We start from the raw sequence: 23,191 nt of genomic DNA on the forward strand, positions 1-23,191 counted from the left end.
TCCTCCCGACCTTCCTAAGACCTTCATGTATGTTAACAACACCATAGAGGTTCTCACCACAGTTGTTCATTTACTCATTGGGGAGCTTTCTGCGTGTATAGGTCTGTGTCCACACCGTGCGCAGTGTGGTGAGGAACGAGTGGGATGAGAGCCAGGACCAGCCGCCTTCCCGCCTTGTGCAGCAAAGGCAGAAAGGAGACAACAGCCCCAGAACGATCACAAATGCGCCTGCGCAAACAGATGAGCCTCTCCTGTAAACCCTGCACGTGGGGCCCCCACCAGCAGGGGGCAGCACCTGGGAGCGTCCTAGTGATGTGGGACTTCCGCCCACATGGACCTCCTTAGTCTGAATCTGCAGGTTAACAGTGTCCCCAGGTGACCTGAGGAGAAAGCAATGGCAAGCCACTGAGTACTCTTGCCTAGAAAATCCCTGGACGGAGGAACCTGGTAGGCTGCAGTCCATGGGGTCGCTAAGAATCAGAGACGACTGAACGACTTCACTTTCACTTTTCACTTGGACACATTGGAGAAGGAAATGGCAACCCACTCCAGTGTTCTTGCCTGGAGAATCCCAGGGTCTGGGGAGCCTGGTGGGCTGCCGTCTATGTGGTCGCACAGAGTCGGACACGACTGAAGCAATTTAGCAGCAGCAGGTGACCTGTAGGCATGATCAAATATGGAAAGTGCTGACCCCAGCACCTATGGACAGATGGAAGAGAAGAATATGTAATTAGTTAGGAAGGCTTCTTGGAGGAAGCCTCTAGCAATGAAAGAAGCTGAAACTTAGGAAGAAATGAGATCTTTTGCCTCCAAGAGTGGTTCTCACTTGGCTGCAGGGTTCTTAAAAAGTGTTGACTCTTGCCTCCCCTTCCCCAAGATTCTGATTTAACTTAGATAAGCAACCATGCTCATAATTATCTACCTCAATAGGTGGAAGCTAAGACATAAAATCTGTTTCATTAAGTCTTTTTTTTTTGTCTATTCGCAAAATTTAATTTTAAAAATGTTTTTCATGTAGCATCTTCCAAAATTAGTTTTGGGATCAAGCAGTGTTTTGGAGTACCCGAAGCTTCTACCTATTGGGGTAGATAATTCTGAGTTGGTTTATGAGCATTGTTGCTGAGTGAAAGAGTGATTTTAGTTAGAACTGTCCTATGTAAGCTTTCTGTAAAACATTCTATGTGTATCAGTCTTCAGCTTGGTTTTCTAGAGCTTGAACTCCTCCCTCTGTGCTTGTGTCATTTTTACTACATGTGAAGGAAGAACAGTTTAGGCCATTGGATGAGGACCTTCTCAAATACACCTTCTACAGTCTCCAACCTACCTTTGTTGTTGTTGCTGTTGTTGTTCAGTTGCTCAGTTGTGTCCAACTCTTTGTGACACCACGGACTTAAAGTGACACCATGGACTTAAAAACTACAGGCTTCCCTGTTCTTCACCATTTCCTGGAGTTTGCTCAAAGTCATGTCCACTGAGTCAGTGATGCCATCCAACCATCTCCTCATCTGTTGTCCTCTTCTCCTCCTGCCTTCAATTTTTCCCAGCATCAGAGTCTTTTCTAATGAGTCAGCTCTTCGTGTCAGGTGGCCAACCTATGTTTATCCATGCCTATCCTGCTTTCCTTTCCTGGTGTTTTAAGAATCACCAAGATCAATGATTCCACCCTGGGTCTTTGGGTGGAAAGACACTCAAAATCCATCCATCATCCCCAACCAAAGCAATGGTTCAAGGGTAGGAATTATATTCATTTTCCAGATGAAGAAGCTAAGATTCAGAGGTTGAGACACAAAGGCAAGTGACTAAGGGGACTGTAGCCCATTTTGTCAAGGACGATACCAGTGTTTTGTTCTGGCATCTTGCTGGTTACTGCTTTCCTTTCACTCTCAAGTATCCCACTCTGGACAGTACATTCTTTGGGCACTCACATTTCTAGCACGTGGCACAGAAAGAACTGGCATGCAGATCAGTGTGACTGACTCCAAAAGCGGGGTTTTGTGTTATCCTAGGCTACCTCTTAACATTTCAGAATTATAATGTTTAGAAAGAAGGTTTCTTCTTTGCCATCATTCATTCAGAAAACATTTACTGAGCATCTCTATGTGACAGACACCATGCTGGAGGATATAACTAAAAAGTGAATAAGATCAAGTTGCAAGTCGTGAGAAGCTCATGATTTACTATGAAAACAGACCACCTATGAGAGGGTATTAGAGAAATACGAGTTACCTAGGATGAGTACTGATCTTTCCAGAGAAATAACAACTGGTTTGATCCTAAAGAATGAAGTATCTCCCCTACATGGGGCTCCTGCTCTTTTTCACACTACAGGGCACTGAGGAGAATCACCAAGTCATCATTCTGACTTACATGTCAGTCATCAAGAGTTTTGCCCACAGTACATCCTCATCACCTACCTCTGAACCTGTGACACAGGCCGTGAAGACCTGGAGATGTGCTGTTCTGACCTCCCTTCAAGGACTCTCCCCTAGTTGCTGGAAGTGCTGCCAATGGGCAATCTTCAGCCTCCAGAGCTTCTGGGGGGCAGCCTGTGTGCAATGACCCATCCAGGTGGAGGCATAAAGGCCTGGCCAGTGGACATGTCAGGACAACCCTGAAGGGCCATCTTCACTCCAGAGCCCTCAAGGGTCAGCTAAGGTCATCTGGCCCATGATCCAGCTTGGTTTTTTCTCTCTCCTCTATCCAGTTTCTTCACTCTTAATTCCATGAGTGCTAATTCCAACAACACCCCTAATAAACATCCCAACACTAAACTCCATCTGAGTCTATATCCCAAAGAACCAATCTGTAACATACATCAAAAACATTCCAGAATTTGAGAAGGATTTTTATTTGAAAATTTCTGGTTATACACATAACATTTTAAAATCCCACAAACAGAAAATAAAAATGGTGGAAACAAGGACTTTGTGTGTCAATATTTTAAACCTTTCATTTAAAATCCTCACTCTAATGTTCTCTGACCAAAATGAAGTTAAGTTATATATTAATATCAAAAGAAAACTATTACATCAAATCATAAGAAACTGCTATTTTTATGAGCTAATAAAGGTTGACTGTTAGCAATTTACATGGCTAATATAAGAGAAAAATAGCTATTAGTATTTGGAGTTTAGAGAACACTACACTGATGAATAACTCATGAGTGAAATATATAATAGTGAATCAAATTAATAATTGGAAAATACATAACACTATGATTATTGATCAGTGCTCAGTACCAAACTTGTAGGCTACAGGTAAAGTGGGCCTTTAGGTGAAATAAAAAAGTAGGTTTTATGTACTTGCATAGGGGAAAAAAAAGTTTAAAAATTAATATGTTTCCAATTGAATAATTTAGAGAAAAACACTCAAATGAAGAAAAGTTGAAGGAATGGAAGAATATGATGAGCTAGAAAACATAAAATCAGAAAGAATCAATCAAGCACAGAATTTGATTCTTTGAAAATTAATAGGAAAAAATCAAGCAAGATTATTCAAGAAAAAAAAACAAGGCTCAAAGAAAATTAAAAAGCAAAATAGAACCCAATTATAGCTACTTAGATATTAAACATATAAGATTTTGTGAATAATTTTAAGTCAATCAAGCTGAAAACTCACATGAAATAATTAATTCATAAAGAATGAAACTTACCAAAAATGACTGTAAAAATAATAGTGGTGTAATACTGAGCAGTCTAAAATAATCACTAAAAATAAACTAGATGGTGATGGTTTCATGACACTGTGAATGTGGCTAATGCAGTGCTGCTACTGCTGCTGCTAAGTCACTTCAGTTGTGTCCGACTCTGTGCGACCCGACAGACGGCAGCCCAGCAGGCTCCCCCGTCCCTGGGATTCTCCAGGCAAGAACACTGGAGTGGGTTGCCATTTCTTTCTCCAGTGCATGAAAGTGAAAAGTGGAAGTGAAGTCGCTCAGTCCTATCCGACTCCCAGTGACCCCCATGGACTGCAGCCCACCAGGCTCCTCCGTCCATGGGATTTTCCAGGGAAGAGTACTGGAGTGGGGTGCCATTGCCTTCTCTGGCTAATGCAGTGAATTGTATGTTAAAATGGTTATCATAGAAAATTTTATGTTATAAATTTAAAAAGTGTAAAATATAGAATACAATACAATTCTCCATCTAGAAGACAGTGATCACCTAGAAAGGCTCCTATTTTGAGAAAGCATATTTTCTCTTCCTTCTGTTTTAGAACATAGAATCAAATATTATCTTTACATATTTTTTTATTTTATTTTTAAACTTTACAATATTGTATTAGTTTTGCCAAATATCGAAATGAATCTGCCACAGGTATACCCGCGTTCCCCATCCTGAACCCTCCTCCCTCCTCCCTCCCCTACCCTACCTCTGGGTCGTCCCAGTGCACCAGCCCCAAGCATCCAGTACCGTGCATCGAACCTGGACTGGCGACTCATTTCATACATGATATTATACATGTTTCAATGCTATTCTCCCAAATCTCCCCACCCTCTCCCTCTCCCACAGAGTCCATAAGACTGATCTATACATCGGTGTCTCTTTTGCTGTCTCGTACACAGGGTTATTGTTACCATCTTTCTAAATTCCATATATATGTGTTAGTACACTGTATTGGTGTTTTTCTTTCTGGCTTACTTCACTCTGTATAATAGGTTCCAGTTTTATCCATCTCATTAGAACTGATTCAAATGTATTCTTTTTAATGGCTGAGTAATACTCCATTGTGTATATGTACCACTGCTTTCTTATCCATTCATCTGCTGATGGGCATCTAGGTTGCTTCCATGTCCTGGCTATTATAAACAGTGCTGCGATGAACATTGGGGTACACGTGTCTCTTTCCCTTCTGGTTTCCTCAGTGTGTATGCCCAGCAGTGGGATTGCTGGGTCATAAGGCAGTTCTATTTCCAGTTTTTTAAGGAATCTCCACACTGTTCTCCATAGTGGCTGTACTAGTTTGCATTCCCACCAACAGTGTAAGAGAGATCCCTTTTCTCCACACCCTCTCCAGCATTTATTGCTTGTAGACTTTTGGATCGCAGCCATTCTGACTGGCGTGAAATGGTACCTCATAGTGGTTTTGATTTGCATTTCTCTGATAATGAGTGATGTTGAGCATCTTTTCATGTGTTTGTTAGCCATCTGTATGTCTTCTTTGGAGAAATGTCTATTTAGTTCTTTGGCCCATTTTTTGATTGGGTCATTTATTTTTCTGGAGTTGAGCTGTAGCAGCTGCTTGTATATTTTTGAGATTAGTTGTTTGTCAGTTGCTTCATTTGCTGTTATTTTCTCCCATTCTGAAGGCTGCCTTTTCACCTTGCTAATAGTTTCCTTTGTTGTGCAGAAACTTTTAAGTTTAATTAGGTCCCATTTGTTTATTTTTGCTTTTATTTCCAATATTCTGGGAGGTGGGTCATAGAGGATCCTGCTGTGATGTATGTCAGAGAGTGTTTTGCCTATGTTCTCCTCTAGGAGTTTTATAGTTTCTGGTCTTACGCTGAGATCTTTAATCCATTTTGAGTTTATTTTTGTGTATGGTGTTAGAAAGTGTTCTAGTTTCATTCTTTTACAAGTGGTTGACCAGTTTTCCCAGCACCACTTGTTAAAGAGATTGTCTTTAATCTATTGTATATTCTTGCCTCCTTTGTCAAAGATAAGGTATCCATATGTGCGTGGATTTATCTCTGGGCTTTCTATTTTGTTCCATTGATCAATATTTCTGTCTTTGTGCCAGTACCATACTGTCATCTTTACATATTTTAAATCAAGTGTCTTTTAAATTTGGGCAGAGGATACCTCTCTTTCCTATCTCACATAAACTAAAGTATATTTTTTTGTTGTTTTTCTTTTGTATATCTCTATTTTAATCAGAGATATTTATGTGCAATAATGGATCCTAGCACTGTTTAAGAAAGTGGTAAAACAAATGGTGACTTCACATGGTCTTCAAGTAAATAGAACTCCTGATAAAATTGGAAAGTAATATGTAATTTTAGGAACAGTAAAAGACATCTGTGACAACTTTCTTTATACCTCATAAAATGAGTTTTGGTTCTGCAGTCTCTCAAGGCACTAAACCTGGTAGACAGCTTTCACTGGTGGACTTCACCTCTGATTTGGATAAGAAAAAATAGTATAATATATAAATAAAAATAATAAATCATTTTGTTAGAGCTTGAAACCATTGGGTAAAATTGGAGAAAAGAAGTCCAAATAAACTAACATCTATGTGTAAATATTTGGGAGTAGTGTAAAAAAGTATAATATAGTTTTTGCAGTACAAAAACTATTGGAAAAACACCTTTGGAATAGACTTGACATCATGGTAGAATCACAGTGCTGACTCAACAATCATTAAGGCTGAGGGCTGTCCATTGCAAGCATTCATAACCACACGGCCACTGTGAGTAACATCTGGTTATTTCTTTTTGGTGTGTGCCTGAAGGGGAAAAAGAACAAATTAAAAAAAAATGTTTAAAGCATTTTAAAGTCCTCCTTTCTAAGGCAACACATTTGGAATACATGTGGAAGATGTCCACATCTTCATATTAAACAATCACACAGCTACTGGAGGCACAATTTTAAAAACCAGGGATGTGCTTATTCTATGGAGGAAGTAGTCCCATTAGAATTATCAGTGGGGCTGGGCTTAATGCCAAATAACCTGTAGATTCACTAGAGTTCTGATCATTCTAATTCACAGATATGCTTTGTTACTATAGTAAATTAAAAAGCAAAATCATTTTATTGACTCAAAACCTGGAGATAAATTAAAAACAGAGTGACAAAGATGCTAGGAAATACAGCGTCTGCACGAGGGTTTCTCATTTTCACACATAAAATGAGCTCAATAAATCTGGATGTTAGTATCCAGTTGTAATCCCTGTATTTTATAAATTCTGATTAACAAACATTGAAATGTTGGATATATATATATATATATATATATATGAAATATGCTGCTGCTGCTGAGTTGCTTCAGTTGTGTCCAACTCTGTGCAACCCCATAGATGGCAGCCCACCAGGCTCCCCCATCCCTGGGATTCTCCAGGCAAGAACACTGGAGTGGGTTGCCATTTCCTTCTCCAGTGCATGAAAGTGAAAAGTGAAAGTGAAGTCACTCAGTCCTGTCCAACTCAGCGGCCCCATGGACTGAGCCTACCAGGCTCCTCCATTCATGGGATTTTTCCAGGCAAGAGTACTGCAGTTTGGTCGCCATTGCCTTCTCTGATATATGAAATCAGAGAAGGCAATGGCGACCCAACAAACTATTAGAGGGCCTATAGAAATGCGATCTGTGAATAACTGGTCCCAAGAATGAAAGAAGAATCTAAAGCTTTAACAATGACTCAACCAAGCAACTTCTCTAAAATGTAAGATGATACCCAAAATAGGACAGTTCTTTGCCAGCTTGATTTTTTGAATTCTACCAATTTCTAGCTGAACTGGAAGAGACAGGCTTTCTGATGAATGTATAATCAGAACACAAAGGAAATGAAATGCTGTTAAGTTTCACTGTTTCACAACCATCACTTTTGAGTAGCTGTATCTTATCTGTTTCTTGACAGATGCACATAACAAAATGAAATAATGTCAAGACTTGTGAGCTCTTATCTCTAAAAGTATCTGGATGAAGAAAAGACTTCAAAAGTAATTCTTCCCCAAAGAAGAATGTGAAAACTTTTGTCTTTAAAGCAGAAAACGTATCATCTATGTGAGGCTCATTCTTGTCGTATGATTCCAGATCTATTTTACAAAAGATGACTCCAAGTTCATTTGTGGATGTTGTTAACAAAGTTATCATGAGAGATAATGGACTTCATACATGAATACAAAAGTTCTGAGATGCCTACCTTCATATTAGGTGTACTTTCTTTTCCTCTTCTTGCTTGCATACTTGCTACCCTCAAAACAGCACTGTATATGAAATTATATACTAAAAGGCCACTATATATAGACCACTTAAGTGGTCTATAAATTAAAAGACCACTTAAGGAGAAAAATAAAATTCTCCAAAAGTACTTGAATTCCACTGGGTGAAATCTGAGACTATTTTGATTCAAAATGCAAAGATTTAAAAGTTAGGCTTTTGGGGGCTAATTGCATATCATCTCTCTCCTCCATTTTTTTAAGTTAGCCATGCTTGTATGGTTATATATTTATGTACTCTCTTTGTGAAACTAAAAACAGCCAAAAGAACACATGAAAACACACACACACACACATGGAAATATAATTCATTTTCTCCCAGTTGACAGTCCTCCCAAAATTAGCTGGCTCCTTTCCCTATAGACCTTCTCAACATATTTTTTTATTTTAAAAAATATTATTAACAGCAACTTTTAACCAAAATGATCTTCGCTTCATGGTATAAAATACTTGAAACTAAATAATGAAAACAAGCTTCCTGTGTATAAAATCCTTGATTTGACCTTCCTCTCTCCCATATATTGTCCTGGTGTAGACCACACTCTGGCTGACAGCAGGAGTGAGAGAAGTCATCTTTTTCAAGAGCAGGCTACGAAGGGCATTGAGGTGACTGAACACTTGTTAGCAGAGACCTCATGGTCTCTACTGAGCCTGGGATGGAGAAGCCCAGTCTCACCTCTCTCTCCTGGGACCACTGCTGACCCTGGAAATATCACTTAAACTAACTCTGCACCAGCTGCCTCATTGGTGAAACAAGACAGTGACCTACCTCATAGGAACTAAGAGATGGCTACAAACTGCAGGTTGAAAACAGGCTAAGCTAAGTGTTGGGTGTGATTACAATGCTGCTCAGAGATGTGGCCCCTTAGTCCACAGAAAGAAGCAATATCACATGATTTATGGGATGAAAGCAAAACATCTGGGAAGCCCTTTTGTTAATCATTTGATTTTATCTTTACAAAAGCCCAGAGTAGAAGTTAAGACACAATTAATTCACTTAATATGATAAAAGATTACTAACACTTCCTAACCTGGGACTTTAAGAAGTCATGTAGCTTCTCCTACCTCAGTTTCTCCATCTAAAGGATAATACTGCCAGCTCAGCATGGTTGTGAAGATTAAAAAAGATGATGTCAAAAAGTTCAAATTCAAGGCAAGCAGAACAAAGGACCCAATATTGGGTTTCTTGAGTCATTTTCGGTTCTTCTCTTGGGTTTAACTCATTATAGTTCCTCCAGTACAGGTTGAAATTTAGTATTTATACTCCAGCTTGTAAACAAAGCTACTATCATGGAATTAGATATCACTAAAAGCAGTAGAGCAATAAAAGCTTTCCTACATGGATAAAGGAATCAATATATTGAATATACTGAATCAATGGTTCAATATATAGAGAATTATGGCTCAAGACTCTGACCATTCATTCTTACTGAGCTATATGGCCCTAGTTCAATCCCAATAATCCTCAAACTCCTCTCCTTTTAATTAATTGGCTAAATAATTATTTCATTGAAGTATATAGCTGATTTACAGTGTTTTAGTTTCTAGTGTACAGCAAAGTGATTCAGTTATACACACACATTCTTTTTCAGATTCTTTTTCCATTGTAGGTTATTACAACATATTGAATATAGTTCCTGATGCTATAACAGTAGGTCATTGTCTATTTTATATGTGAAAGTATGTATCTGATAATCCTAAACTTCTAACTTATTCCTCCCTCTCCTTTTCCTTTTATTGACCTTAAGTTTGTTTTCTATTTCTGTGAGTTTTATAAATAAGTTCATTTGTTTTTGTTTTTTCTTAATTCCACATATAAGTGCTATATGATTTTTGTCTTTCTCTGCTTCAGACAGTATGATAATCTCTTGGTCCATCCATGTTACTGCAAATGACATTATTTCATTCTCTTTCATGGCTGAATAATATTCCATTGTATGTGTATATAAAGTATATGCATGTGTCTATGTATGTATCACAAACCTAGATGAATGAATAGATAAAGAAGATGTATGTATATGTATATACACATACCGTATCTTCTTTACCCGTTCATCTGCCAGCAGGCATTTAAGTTGCTTTCACATCTTGGCTGTTCTTAGTTCTGCTGCTATGAACACAAGGATGCATGTATCTTTTTAAATTATAGTTTTCTCTGGGGATATTCCCAGGAGTGGGATTGCTGGATAAAATGGCAATTCTATTTTTTTTTTTTTTTTTTTGAGGAATTTCCAGACTGTTCTGCAATTCCATACTGTGACTGCACCGATTTGTAATCACATCAACAATATAAGAAGGTACCCTTTTTTCCATACCCTCTTCATCATTTATTATTTGTAGACTTCTAAATGATGTCCATTCTGACTAGTGTGAGGTGATACCTCATTATAGTTTTGAACTGGATTTCCTAATCATTAATGATGTTGAGCATCTTTTCATGTGGCTGTTGGCCATTTGTACGTCTTCTTTGAAGAAATGTCTGTTTAGTTCTTATGCCCACTTTTCTATTGAGTTGTATTTTTGTTGTTGTTTATGAGTTGTAAGAACTTTTGATATATTTTGGAAATTAAGCTTTTGTTAGTCTCATAGTTTACAACTATTTTCTCCCACTCCATAGATTGTCTTTTCACTCTGTTTATGGTTTCCTTTGCTCTACAAAAGCTTTTAAGTTGCTTAGATCCCACTTTTTTACTTTTGCTTTTGCTTCCATTACTCTAGGTTAAATTTCTCATCTTTAAAGCAAGTCCAACTTTGTGTACAGTCTTCCCAGGTAGCGCTAATGATAAAGAATCTGCTGCCAATGCAGGAGCCTCAGGAGATGTGGGTTCATCCTTGAGTCTGGAAAATTCCCCTGTAGAAGGAAATGGCAATCCACTCCAGTAGTCTTGCCTGGAAAATCCCATAGACAGAGGAGCCTGGCCGATTATAGTCCATGGAATCACAAAGAATTGGACACAACTTAAGAAACTTAATACGCATGCAACTTTGTGTACATATTAGCAGGTATATTATCAAAGTTAAAGAGTACTAGAGAGTTAAGATTACTGCTTTTTGATTAACTGAATAGTGAATTTTCTCTCCCCTTGTCCTCTCAGAAATCACCCTAACCAGCAAGGATATTGGTAGATAAAAAATAAGGGTAATCCTTGAGGAAATCAGGAGTCATTTGAAGCTTCAAAAGACAAAAAGATCTCAACAGGCTGCCTTAGATAACAGGATACAATCAGCTGTGGCAAGACAAACAGAGGCTACCTAAGGGAAACAGATCTCAGCTATCATGAGTGAGCAGTTCTCCAACTAACTGGTGAATTCTAAGGTATTTCAATGAGGTATCATAAAAAACCACTGTGCTTGTGTGAAGCATATACACTGTCAAAGACCTTGGAGAAGAGAAATTCTGAAATGCAAGCATCATTGTAACCACCCATCTCTGCAGACTAGGGAATATTCATTCTCAATTTCTCCTTAGCTTCCTTATCCTCTCTGTCTCTCTCTCTGTCTTTTGGTTATAAGAAGCTTCTGTACTAAATAGAGAGAATCCCCTCTAGCTTGAAGTGATGCCCTGCAAATATTAATATATAACCTAGAAAAAATCACTTAATCCAAAGGAAAGCAGAAAGAATAACAATAATAGTAAAGTAGTATAGGATCTATAAAATACACAAATAATGTGCTCCCTGGACCAGCTCTCTGACCTTCGGTGAACCCTTGACCCAATCACCTCATCCATGATGTGGGATTAAAAACAAAAGACCATCATGAGAATAAAGTGAAATCATACATGTAAGAACTATGTAAAATAAATTATAAAGAACTACACAATAGTCGATCATGACTGACTGACTGAACAACAACAACAACACACAAATGTAGTTTGTGTATATTTCCTGGAGAAGGAAATGGCAACCCACTCCAGTATTCTTGCCTGGAGAACCCCATGAACAATATGAAAAGGCAAAAAGCATGACACCAGAAGATAAGCCCCTCAGGTTGGAAGCTGTCCAATAAGCTACTGGGGAAGATGGGAAGACAATTGCTAATAGCTCCAGAATGAATGAAAAGCTGGGCCAAAGTAGAAACAATGCTCAGTAGTGGATGCATCTGCTGGGGAAAGTGAAGTTTGATGCTATAAAGAACAATATTGCATAGGAACCTGGCATGTCAGGTCCAAAAATCAAGGTAAATTCAAAGTGGTCAAACAGGAGATGGCAAGAGTGAACATCAACATTTTAGAAGTCAGTGAACTAAACTGGAAAGGAATGGGTGAATCTAACTCAGATGACCATTATATCTACAACTGTGGACAAGAATCCCTTAAAAGAAATATAGTAGCCCTCGTGGTCAACAAAAGAGTCCAAAATGTAGTACTTGGGTACAATCTCAAAAATAACAATGATCTTGGTTCATTTCCAAAGCAAACCATTCAACATGTAATCCAAGTCTATGACCCAACCACTGATGCCAAAGAAGCTGAAGCTGACTGGTTTTATGAACACCTACAAGACCTAGAACTAACATTAAAAAAAAAAAAAAATATATATATATATATATATATATCCTTTTCATCATAGGGGATTAGAATGCAAAGATAGGAAGTCAAGAGATACCTAAAGTAATAGGCAAGTTTGGCCTTGGAGTACAAAATGAAGCAGGACAAAGGCTAACAAAGTTTTGCCAAGAGAACATATTGGTCATAGCAAACACCCTTTTCCAACAGCCCAGCAGATGACTGCACATGAACATCACCAGCTGGTCAAAATTGAAATCAGATGATCATGTTCTTTGCAGCCAAAGATGGAGAAACTTTACATGGTCAGCAAAACAAGAACTTGAGCTGACTGTGACTCAGGTCATCAGCTGCTTATTGCAAAATTCAAACTTAAATAGAAGGAAGTAGAGAAAATCACTAGGCAATTCAGCTATGACCTAAATCAAATCTCTTATAATTATACAGTGGAGGTGATGAATAGATTCAAAGGAAAAGATCTGGTAGACAGAGCATCTGAAGAACTATGAACGGAGGTCTGTAACAGTGTATGGGAGACAGTGACCAAAACCATCCCAAAGAAAAAGAAATGCAAGAAGGCAAAGTGGTTGTCTGAGGAGGCTTCACAAATAGCCAAGGAAAAAAGAGAAGCAAAAAGCAAAGGAGAAAGGGAAAGACATACATAACTGAATGCAGAGTTTCCACAGAATAACAAGGAGAGAAAAGAAGGTCTTCTTAAATGAACAATGCAAAGAAAGGGAGGAAAAGAATAGAATGGGAAAGACTAGAGATCTCTTTCAAGAAAATTGGAGCTATCAAGGAAACATTTTATGCAAGGATGGGCATGATAAAGGACAGAAAACTCAAGGACCTAACAGAAGCAGAAGAGATTAAGAAGTGGCAAGAATACACAGAAGAACTATACAAGAAAGGTCTTAACAATCCAGATTATCACAATGGTGTGGTCACTCACCTAGAACTGGATATCCTGGAGTGTGAAGTCGGTGGGTTTTAGGAAGCATTACTATGACCAAAATCAGAGAAGGTGATGGAATTCTAGCTGCGCTATTTAAAATCTTAAAAGATACTGCTGCTAAAGTACTGCACTCAATAGGGCAAATTTGGAAAACAGCAGCTGCCACAGGACTGGGAAAGGTCAATTTTCATTCTAATTCCAAAGAAGAGCAATGCCAAAAAATGTTCAAATTACTGCACAGTTGCACTCATTTCCCATGCTAGAAAGGTTATTTTCAAATTCCTTTAAGCTAGGCTTCTGCAGTACATGAACCAAGAACTTACAGACATACAAGATGGGTTTAGAAAAGGCAGAGGAACCAGAGATCAAATTGTCAACATTTGTTGGATCATGGAGAAAGCAAGGGAGTTCCAGTAAAACATCTACTTCTGCTTCATTGACTATGCTAAAGCCTTTGACTGTGTGGATCACAACAAACTGTAGAAAATTCTTTAAGAGATGGAAGTATCAATCCACTTTACCTGCCTCCTGAGAAACCTATACGCAGGTCCAGAAGAAACAGTTAGAACCAGACATGGAAAAATGGACTGGTTCAAAACTGGGAAAGGAGTACATCAAGGCTGTATATTGTCACTCTGTTTATTTAACTTAAATGCAGGATAGGTCATGTGAAATGCCAGATTGGGTGAGTCACAAGTTGGAATCAAGAATGCCGGGAGAAATAACAACAATCTCAGATAGGCAGATGATACCATTCTAATGGCAGTAAGTGGAGAGAAGCTAAAAGAGCCTCTTGATGAGGGTGAAAAAGGAGAGTGAAAAGCTGGCTTGCCACTCAACATTAAAAACAGTAAGATAATCACATCCTGTCCCATCACTTAATTGCAAATAGACAGGGTAACAGTGGAAGCAGTGACAGATTTTCTTGGGTTTCAAAATCACTGTGGACAATGACTACAGTCAAGAAATTAAAAGATGCTTGCTCCTTGGAAGGAAAGCTATGAAATATGAGAGTTGGAGGGGAGAAAGGTGGAATATTGTTCATTGGATCTAGAAAGATCTACTAGGAAAAAGTGTAGGTCACCTCTGTTTTCTAATTTGTGAAGAAAAATCCTACATGATACTAATATCATTTTCTCCATAAGTCTTTGTTGTTTAGTATTACGTCCAGTTAGAGAGTTGGTCTGTTTGCTCTACCAAAACCTCTATTTAGCACTCTAGAGATCTCCTTTCCTGTGATGATACCATCTGCTTGCTCAATCTTTGCTTTATTACTTTCTGTGTATGAAATGCCTCTACAATTGCATTTCTACTCTTTAATATTGTATGCAGTGACTTGTTCCTCAAATGTGCTGCTCTGATTTTAAATTTGTGTCCCACCAGTAAAGCTCAGATTCAACTCCCAAAATAAACAAAAAGAATTAGTTCCAGTTACCCTCTTATGCTTTCAGTATCTTCTGGAAGATGGAAGTTGTCACCAGAATAAGTTATGAATTCACAATACCTTAATTCTATAGTCTGGATGGTGTTTACAGGTATACAAAGCTTTTTCTCAGAGATGAGGTGTGTGAGAGCACTAAGCACTGTATATGATGGTGCTCAAAAGAGTAACATTCAGGTCACGTAGAATCTTTCTAGCAAAGGTGAGGTGATAGTAACTCATTGTACAAATGTGATAACTGAGGTCTCATTGTACAAATGTGATAACTGAGGTGACATCCAAAAAAATAAATAAATAAATAGAAAATAGCCTAAGTTCCCTCTGTTTCTTATCCTTTCTCCTTAGAAGAAGATCTGTACTTTCCACTGTTCAGAGGGTAGGAAATTGTCCATGATCACAGAGCTGTTGGAAGAGTTGACAAATTTGTTCAAGCCTAGATTGGGGACAACAAAGATTGTGTTCTGAGCTTTTCAAAAGTACTTACATTTTATGCAAATGTAGGGAAACTGCACTTGGAGCCCTATATTTTTTATGCCTGAAATTCACAGAGCACTTTCATCCACTATAGTGTCTCCCGTTTAGAGCTTCCCTCCTAAGACATGACAAGCATTTGTGAGTCCCTGTAAACCTAGTCACAAAACAGCCAGAAATCCCACAAACCCTTTTGTTCTTTTGACCTTAGGCATTTCACATCAGAGGGATATATCCCCAACTATGTGTCAAAATCCTCAATTTAAAAATGTGTTTTCATTACATATAATCAAACATTGAGTAGTGAGAAATAGATTACTGAATTCTAGATGGGTCCAGATAACATAAGATATTGGCTTCAACACCCGTATTTAATAGGTGAGGAAGTTCCTTAAGAGGAAGGTGGCCATATACATTGCCACTCATCATTAAAACACTAAGATCATGGCATCCTGTCCCATCACTTCATTGCAAATAGAAAGAGTAAACGTGGAAGCAGTGACAGACTTTATTTTCTTAGGCTCCAAAATCACTGTGGACAGTGACTACACCCAGGAAATTAAAAGATGCTTGCCCCTTGGAAGGAAAGATACGACAAACCTAGACAGCATATGGAAAAGCAGAGACATCACTTTGCCCACAAAAGTCACATATATAGTGGCTCTATACACATAATTAATGTTATGCTAGTTTGTATCAGACACAGAATTAGAAATCTGTTCTTTCAGTAAATGTTTCAAATCAATTGTAATATTCGTGTAGAAAGAGGCATAGGTCATAGAATTAGAAAGCTTGTTGATTCCTGGCCTAACAATCTTGCAACTAATTTAACAATATTTATTGGTAAGCTACATTTGTGTGTTGTTGTTGTTCAGTTGCTAGGTTATGTCTGACTCTTTGTGACCGCATGGACTATAGCATGCCAGGCTCTTCTGTCCTCCACTATCTCCTGGAGTTTGCTCAATCCATTATGTCAGTGATGCTATCTAACCATCATGTAATCTACCTCTCTTCTCCTTTTGCATTCAATCTTTCCCAGCATCAGTCTTTTCCAAAGAGTTGGATCTTCACATCAGGTGGCCAAATTATTGGAGCTTCAGCTTCAACATCAGTCTTTCCAATGAATATTCAGGATTGATCTCCTTTAGGATTGACTGGTTTAATCTCTTTGCAGGCCAAGGAGCTCTCTAAAGTCTTCTCCAGCACCACAATTCAAAAGCATTAATTCTTTAGGGCTCAGCCTTCTTTATAGACTAACTCTCACATCCATACATGACAATTGGAAAAGCTATCACTTTGACTATATGGACTTTTGTGGGCAAAATGATGTCTCTGCTTTTCCATACGCTGTCTAGACTTGTCAACTAGCTGTTCCTTGATGGCACTTACATCCAAAATGTACTGAGAGCCAAAACAATCTTGAAAAAGAAGAATGGAACTGGAGGGATCAACCTTCCTGACTTTAGTCTATAAAGCTAAAGTCATCAGACAGCAGAGTACTGGCACAAAAACAGAAATGCAGACCAGTGGAAGAGGATGGAAAGCCCAGAGATAAACCCAGGCACCTGTGGGCACTTTATCTTTAACAAAGGAGGCAAGAACATACAATGGAGAAAAGACAGTTTCTTCAATAAGTGGTGCTGGGAAAACTGGACATCTAAGTATAAAAGAATGAAATTAGAACACTCCCTAACAGCATACATTAAAAAGAAACTCAAATTGGATTAAGACCTAAATGTAGGACCAGAAACTATAAAAACGCTTAGAGGAAAACATAGGCAGAACACTCTTTGACAAGATCCTCTATGACCTGCCTCTTCGAGTAATGGAAATAAAAGCAAAAGTAAACAAATGGCACCTACTTAAAAGCTTTTGCACAGTGAAGAAAACTATAAGTAAGGTGAAAAGACAACCCTCAGAATGGGAGAAAATAATAACAAATGAAACAACTAACAAAGGATTATCCTCCAAAATATATAAGCAGCTCATTCAGCTCAATAACAAAAAAATAAACTACCCAATCAAAAATTGGGCAGAAAACCTAGACAGACACTTCTCTAAAGAAGATATACAAATGGCTAATAAACATATGAAGAGATGCTTAACATCTCTCATTATTAGAGAAAGGCAAATCAAAAGTACAATCAGGTATCACATCACACTGTTCAGAATGGCCAGCATCAAAAAATCTACAAACAAATGCTGGAGAGGGTGTGAACCAAAGGGAACTCTCTTGCACTCTTGGTAGGAATGTAAACTGATATGGCCACTATGGAGAACAGTATGGAGATTCCTTGAAAACTAGGAATAAACTACCATATGACCCAACAATCCCACCACTAGGTATACACCCTGAGGTATGGTTTCATCATTGAAAAAGACACATGTACCCCAGTGTTCACTGCAGCACTATTTACAATAGCTAGGACATTAAAGCAACCTAGATGTCAACAGATGAATGAATGAATGAATACAGATGAATGAATACAGAAATTGTGGTACATACACACGATATTCAGTTCAGTTTAGTCTCTCAGTAGTGTCTGACTCTTTGCAACCCCATAAACTGCAGCACACCAGGCCTCCCTGTCCATCACCAACTCCAGGAGTTTACCGAAACTCATGTCCAGCGAGTCGGTGATGCCATTCAGCCATCGCATCCTCTGTCGTCCCCTTCACCTCCTGCCCTCAATCCCTCCCTGCATCAGGGTCTTTTCCAATGAGTCAACTCTTCACATGAAGTGGCCAAAGTACTGGAGTTTCAACTTCAACCTCAGTCCTTCCAATGAACACCCAGGACTGATCTCCTTTAGGATGGACTGGTTGGATCTCCTTGCAGTCCAAGGGACTCGCAAGAGTCTTCTTCAACACCACAGTTCAAAAGCATCAATTCTTCAGCACTCAGTCTTCTTCACAGTCCAACTCTCACATCCATACATGACTACTGGAAAAACCATAGACTTGACTAGATGGAACTTTGTTGACAAAGTAACGTCTCTGCTTTTAATATGCTGTCTAGGTTGGTCATAACTTTCCTTTCAAGGAGTAAGTGTCTTTTAATTTCATGGCTGCAATCACCATCTTCAGTGACTTTGGAGCCCCAAAAAATAAAGTCTGACACTGTTTCCACTGTTTCCCCATCTATTTGCCATGAAGTGATGGGACCAGATGCCATGATCTTAGTTTTCTGAATGTTGAGCTTTAAGCCAACATTTTCACTCTCCTCTTTCACTTTCATCAAGAGGCTTTTTAGTTCCTCTTCACTTTCTGCCATAAGGGTGGTGTCATCTGTATATCTGAGGTTCTTGATATTTCTCCCGGCAGTCTTGATTCCAGCTTGTGCTTCTTCCATCCCAGTGTTTCTCATGATGTACTCTCATGATGTGTGAGTAATACACAATATTACTCAGCCATAAAAAGGAATGCATTTGACTTAGTTCTAATGAAGTGGATGAACCAAGAACATATTAAACAGAGTGAAGTAAGTCAGAAAGAGAAAAACAAATATATATTAGTGCATATATATGGACTCTAGAAAGATGGTATTGATAAACCTATCTGCAGAGCAGCAATAGAGATGCAGACATAGCCAGTGGAAATTTGCGGTATCATGCAGGGAGCTCAGATCTGCTGCTCTGTGACAACTTAGCAGGATGGAATGTGGTGGGAGGAAGACTCAAGAGAGAGGGGACATATGCATACCATGGCTGATTCATGTTGATATACAGCAGAAATCAACACAATATTGTAAAGCAATTATCATCCAATTAAAAATAAATTTAAATTTGAAAAAATGTACTGAGCACCTGTCAGAATGAAACGTAAAGGATCTGCAGAGTGTTCTATGCTCTGTAAGAATCTAAAGCCAGAGTTCAACCACCTGGACTCTGCAATACAAAATCTCATGCACACATGACTGCACACATTCTGACCCCACCCCCAGCACTGCTGCAGATTCTCAGCAGACCTGCATTCAGCCTGCAAAGTATTAAGACTCAGTCATGACGCTTAGTCTCCAGAGGCATCTGATTGATTAGGGCACAAAGTGCTTGTTACCAGATGCCTGGTGGATATCAGGTGAGGAGTGTGAACCCTGGAGACAAATTTCAATTACAACTCCCTGCAGCAGCCTCACCTGTTTGGCTCTTTCAGTGAGGGCAGTGGCCTCAGCCTCACCCAGTTGTTGCACCATCTTGTAAAATAGGCTCTTACTGTTTTGCAGCAAATCATGTGGTGGACTGTATTCTTTCACTGTCCCTGAATCCAAAACCTGTTAATCAGCAGAAAGAAACCCATTAGCAGCATGCAATGTATCCCAGTAACATACTGTAACTCAGACAATATTTTAGAAAGAGGCAGGAGGAGAAAAATGGAGAGAATCTATTTAGGTGGTAGGCCCTGTGGTGTGTAAATGGTTTGATTACCTTGTTTTACCAGGCAAAATCCTAATGAAACTGTGCAACCTCCGATTGGGACTTGAACCCATGGTCTTTTAATTAGAATCACTCACCTGGTGTCTGGACGTCCTGAAGTTCAGTTCTCAGCTCAGAAAGAATTCAGTGAGAGACAAAGTGATAGTTAAGAAGTGGATTTATTTAGAGAGATACAGATTCTATTGTATCTCTGTTGTATACTTGATAAGAATGTGTTCCAATAAAACAGTTATTAGTCAAAAACTTCACTCTCAGTACTTATATGGTATGGAAGCCTTAAGAATATGTTCTAGAATATTGGTCCACAGATTTCTTCTTCACCTTACTGTAGCAAGAATCACAAAATCTTAGGAAAACTACCTTCTTACAGTGTTTTCATGACAGATTCTTCTATTTCAGCTAAATTTTATTGAGTCCTCATTTTCAAAGAATTCACTGATTTAGCTATTACAATGTTTTGTTTCCCTGGAGAAGGAAATGACAACCCACTCCAGTATTCTTGCCTGGAAAATCCCATGGAGAGAGGAATCTGGCAGGCCACAGTCCTTGGGGTCACAAAGAGTTGGACATGACTGAGCGACTGAACACACACATACAGATTCTATAGACAGACTGCAGGCCATCTCAAAAGGCAACAGTGGCTATAGCAGAAACACACTCAAGGGACAGAGTGTGGATCATCTCAGAAGGCGAGAGGTCTCTGCTTATTTAACTTATATGCAGTATACATCATAAGAAATGCTGGGATGGATAAAGCACAAGCTGTTGTCAAGATTGGTGGGAGAAATATCAATAACCTCAGATATGCAGATGACACCACCCTTATGGCAGGAAGTGAAGACCTGAAGAGCTTCTTGATAAAAGTGAATGAGAAGAGTGAAAAAGTTGGCTTAAAACCCAACATTCATAAAACTAAGATCATAGCATCTGGTCCCATTACTTCATGGCAAATAGATGGGGAAACAATGGAAACTGTGACAGACTTAATTTGGGGGGGCTCCAAAATCACTGCAGAGGGTGACTGCAGCCATGAAATTAAAAGACACTTGCTCCTTGGAAGAAAAGTTATGGCCAATCTTGACAGCATATTTAAAAGCAGAGACATTACTTTGCAACAAAGGTCCATTTAGTCAAAGATACTGTTTTCCCAGTAGTCATGTATGGATGTGAGAGTTGGACTATAAAGAAGGCTGAGCGCCAAAGAATCGATAGTTTTGAACTGTGGTGTTGGAGGAGACTTTTGAGAGTCCCTTGGGACTGCAAGTAGCTCCAACCAGTCCAACCTAAAGGGAATAAGCCCTGAATATTCATTGGAAGGACTGATGCTGAAGCTGAACTTTGGCTATCTGATGCAAAGAACTGACTCATTTGAAAAGACCCTCATTCTGGGAAAGATTGAACATGGAATTAGAAGGGGATGACAGAGGATGGGATGGTTGGATGGCATCACTGACTCAATGGACAAGAGTTTGAGTAAACTCTGGGAGTTGGTGATGGACAGGGAGGCCTGCATGCTGCAGTCCATGGTATTGCAAAGAGTCGGACTGAACTGAACTGAAAAGAGCACTGAATCTCTTGTCAGAGAGGTTAAGATGCTTCTTGAATTTGGCTGTGGTTGTAGTTTATTATTCTGAGAGTGAAAGGCTGGCAAAAAGAGCTCCTACTTAAGCAGCTTTAGCAGAGCTGCTTTGCATAGAATAAATTTGTAGAAATCCAGTTTTCTCATTGGATAAGACTAAAGAAGCAAGAAAGAAATTGGGCTCCAAATTCCAGTGATCACAGCCTGGCATAGCACACAGGGAAGCCCAGTCTGAATTGCTGAGGCTCTAAACCTCTTTTGTCACAAATTATCTTTCCTTGCTTCTTTCCTTTTTCCAACTGCCTACTTTTCAGCCACTTTATTGCTCATTAATATGTCCACTAATTGGATGCTGAAAGGGAGAGGAGGGGGCTCTTAACTCTGCCTTTCTGCCTGTTGGTGGCTTTGCTTAATAGTTTCAGAGGGAAGGAAGAGTCTGAAACAATTGGCCTAAATGATGTACCCAGGAAAACAGTTTTGATGTGAAGTGGTTTCCTGGTAGCTTAGACAGTAAAGAAAATGCTTCCAATGTAGGAGACCCAGATTCCATCCCTGGTTTGGGAAGATCCCCCAGAGAAGAGAATACCTACCCACTCCAGTATTCTTGCCTGGAGAAATCCCATGGACAGAGGAACCTGGTGAGCTACAGTCCATGTGGTTGCAAAGAATCAGGCACGACTGAATGACTACTACCACTACCACTACTAGAGTAAATGTATCTTAAGAAAATACCCTGAAACTCTAAGCAAGACACAGGTTGTGTTTCACATCTAGGTATTGTACTTAATCCATCCTATGTCATTTAGTGGGAATTGTTCATTAAGTCTCATAAAGGCCATTTTCCCAGTAACCTTTTTTTAACTACTGTGCATCACTGCTAAAGGCATCTTTCTCAAAAGAGCTGAAGAATAATTGAATCTGTCACATCCACCTAATTATTAAAATGTCCTATAATTTGGCATGCCAATTTAGATGCCCTCAATGTGCAATTTTACTTAAACATAGAACATATAACTACTCCCCTTGACATTGAAGAAGAAGAAGAAAAAAAAAAAAACACAATTTTAAAACACAGGTCTATCCCATGCCAAAGACTAAGTAAGTAAGTACGAAATTGGGGAAGCAGACAGATGGGCCCCAGGCTTCCCAGCTGGAGTTTGTCCTCTCTGGACAGATATTCCAAGAAGAAGAAAATAGCAGGAAGGAGGAGAAGCTGAGCTCTGCCCAGATAAAAGATAAACAGGCCACAGTTTCTCATTCTCAAGGTTAAGAAGACCTTCCTACCTATACATGTTCAGAAATGTTCCTTGGGGGTAAAAAAGGGAGGGGTCACCACCCCACTGTAGGTGATGTCAATCTACCCATAAGCCTCTTCTCTAGGATCCATCTTGCCTAAGGGATGTATGCACACACATGGGAGGACCTTGAGATAAACCAAGTACAGACTCCGAGTCAGATAAAACAAGATGATTGTCCAAAGGAAACCCAGAAAAAATGCCCCATAAAAGTGATTTTACCTATCACAAGTGTACCACTCTTTTTCTGAGCCTGCCCATGTTACTATCTACATGTTATCATTTTCCCTCCTACCAAGCACTTTGTTTCACTACTATCCATCTGCTTGTATAAATTCATTTATACAAAGTCAGAAGTCCAGGGCCTTGTCACTGGCTACTGGCCGCTGAGGCCTTGTGCCTGGGATTCAGAGCTTTCTATGCCTCAGCCTGACTTCAATCTCTGTCCAGGGAACCAAAATCCTTCTTTAAGCTGCTGCAGGCTGAGTCGCCTAAGATCAAAAGGTTCATTACTTCATACAATGAACAACTTTACATTCCGCAAAAGCAACAACTTTTAAAAATCACCATTTCAGAGTT

General features: G+C 39.1%; 1 protein-coding gene across 1 annotated transcript in view; it reads right to left on the reverse strand.

Annotated features, from left to right (window-relative positions):
• Window positions 1–5,842: 5,842 nt before the first annotated feature.
• LOC147361934 (ATP-binding cassette sub-family C member 4-like) overlaps window positions 5,843–23,191 on the reverse strand; it is a 219,558-nt gene continuing 202,209 nt past the window's right edge. Inside the window, 2 exon segments of the mRNA XM_086330254.1 lie at window positions 5,843–6,441; window positions 19,441–19,575. Of these exon segments, the coding sequence (XP_086186380.1) occupies window positions 6,334–6,441; window positions 19,441–19,575 (243 nt within the window). The 3' untranslated portion in view covers window positions 5,843–6,333.

The sequence above is a fragment of the Bos grunniens genome, chromosome 12, assembly GCF_055505025.1.
Source record: "Bos grunniens cultivar Pamir isolate PY7600 chromosome 12, Bosgru_T2T1.0, whole genome shotgun sequence".
Taxonomy (NCBI): domain Eukaryota; kingdom Metazoa; phylum Chordata; class Mammalia; order Artiodactyla; family Bovidae; genus Bos; species Bos grunniens.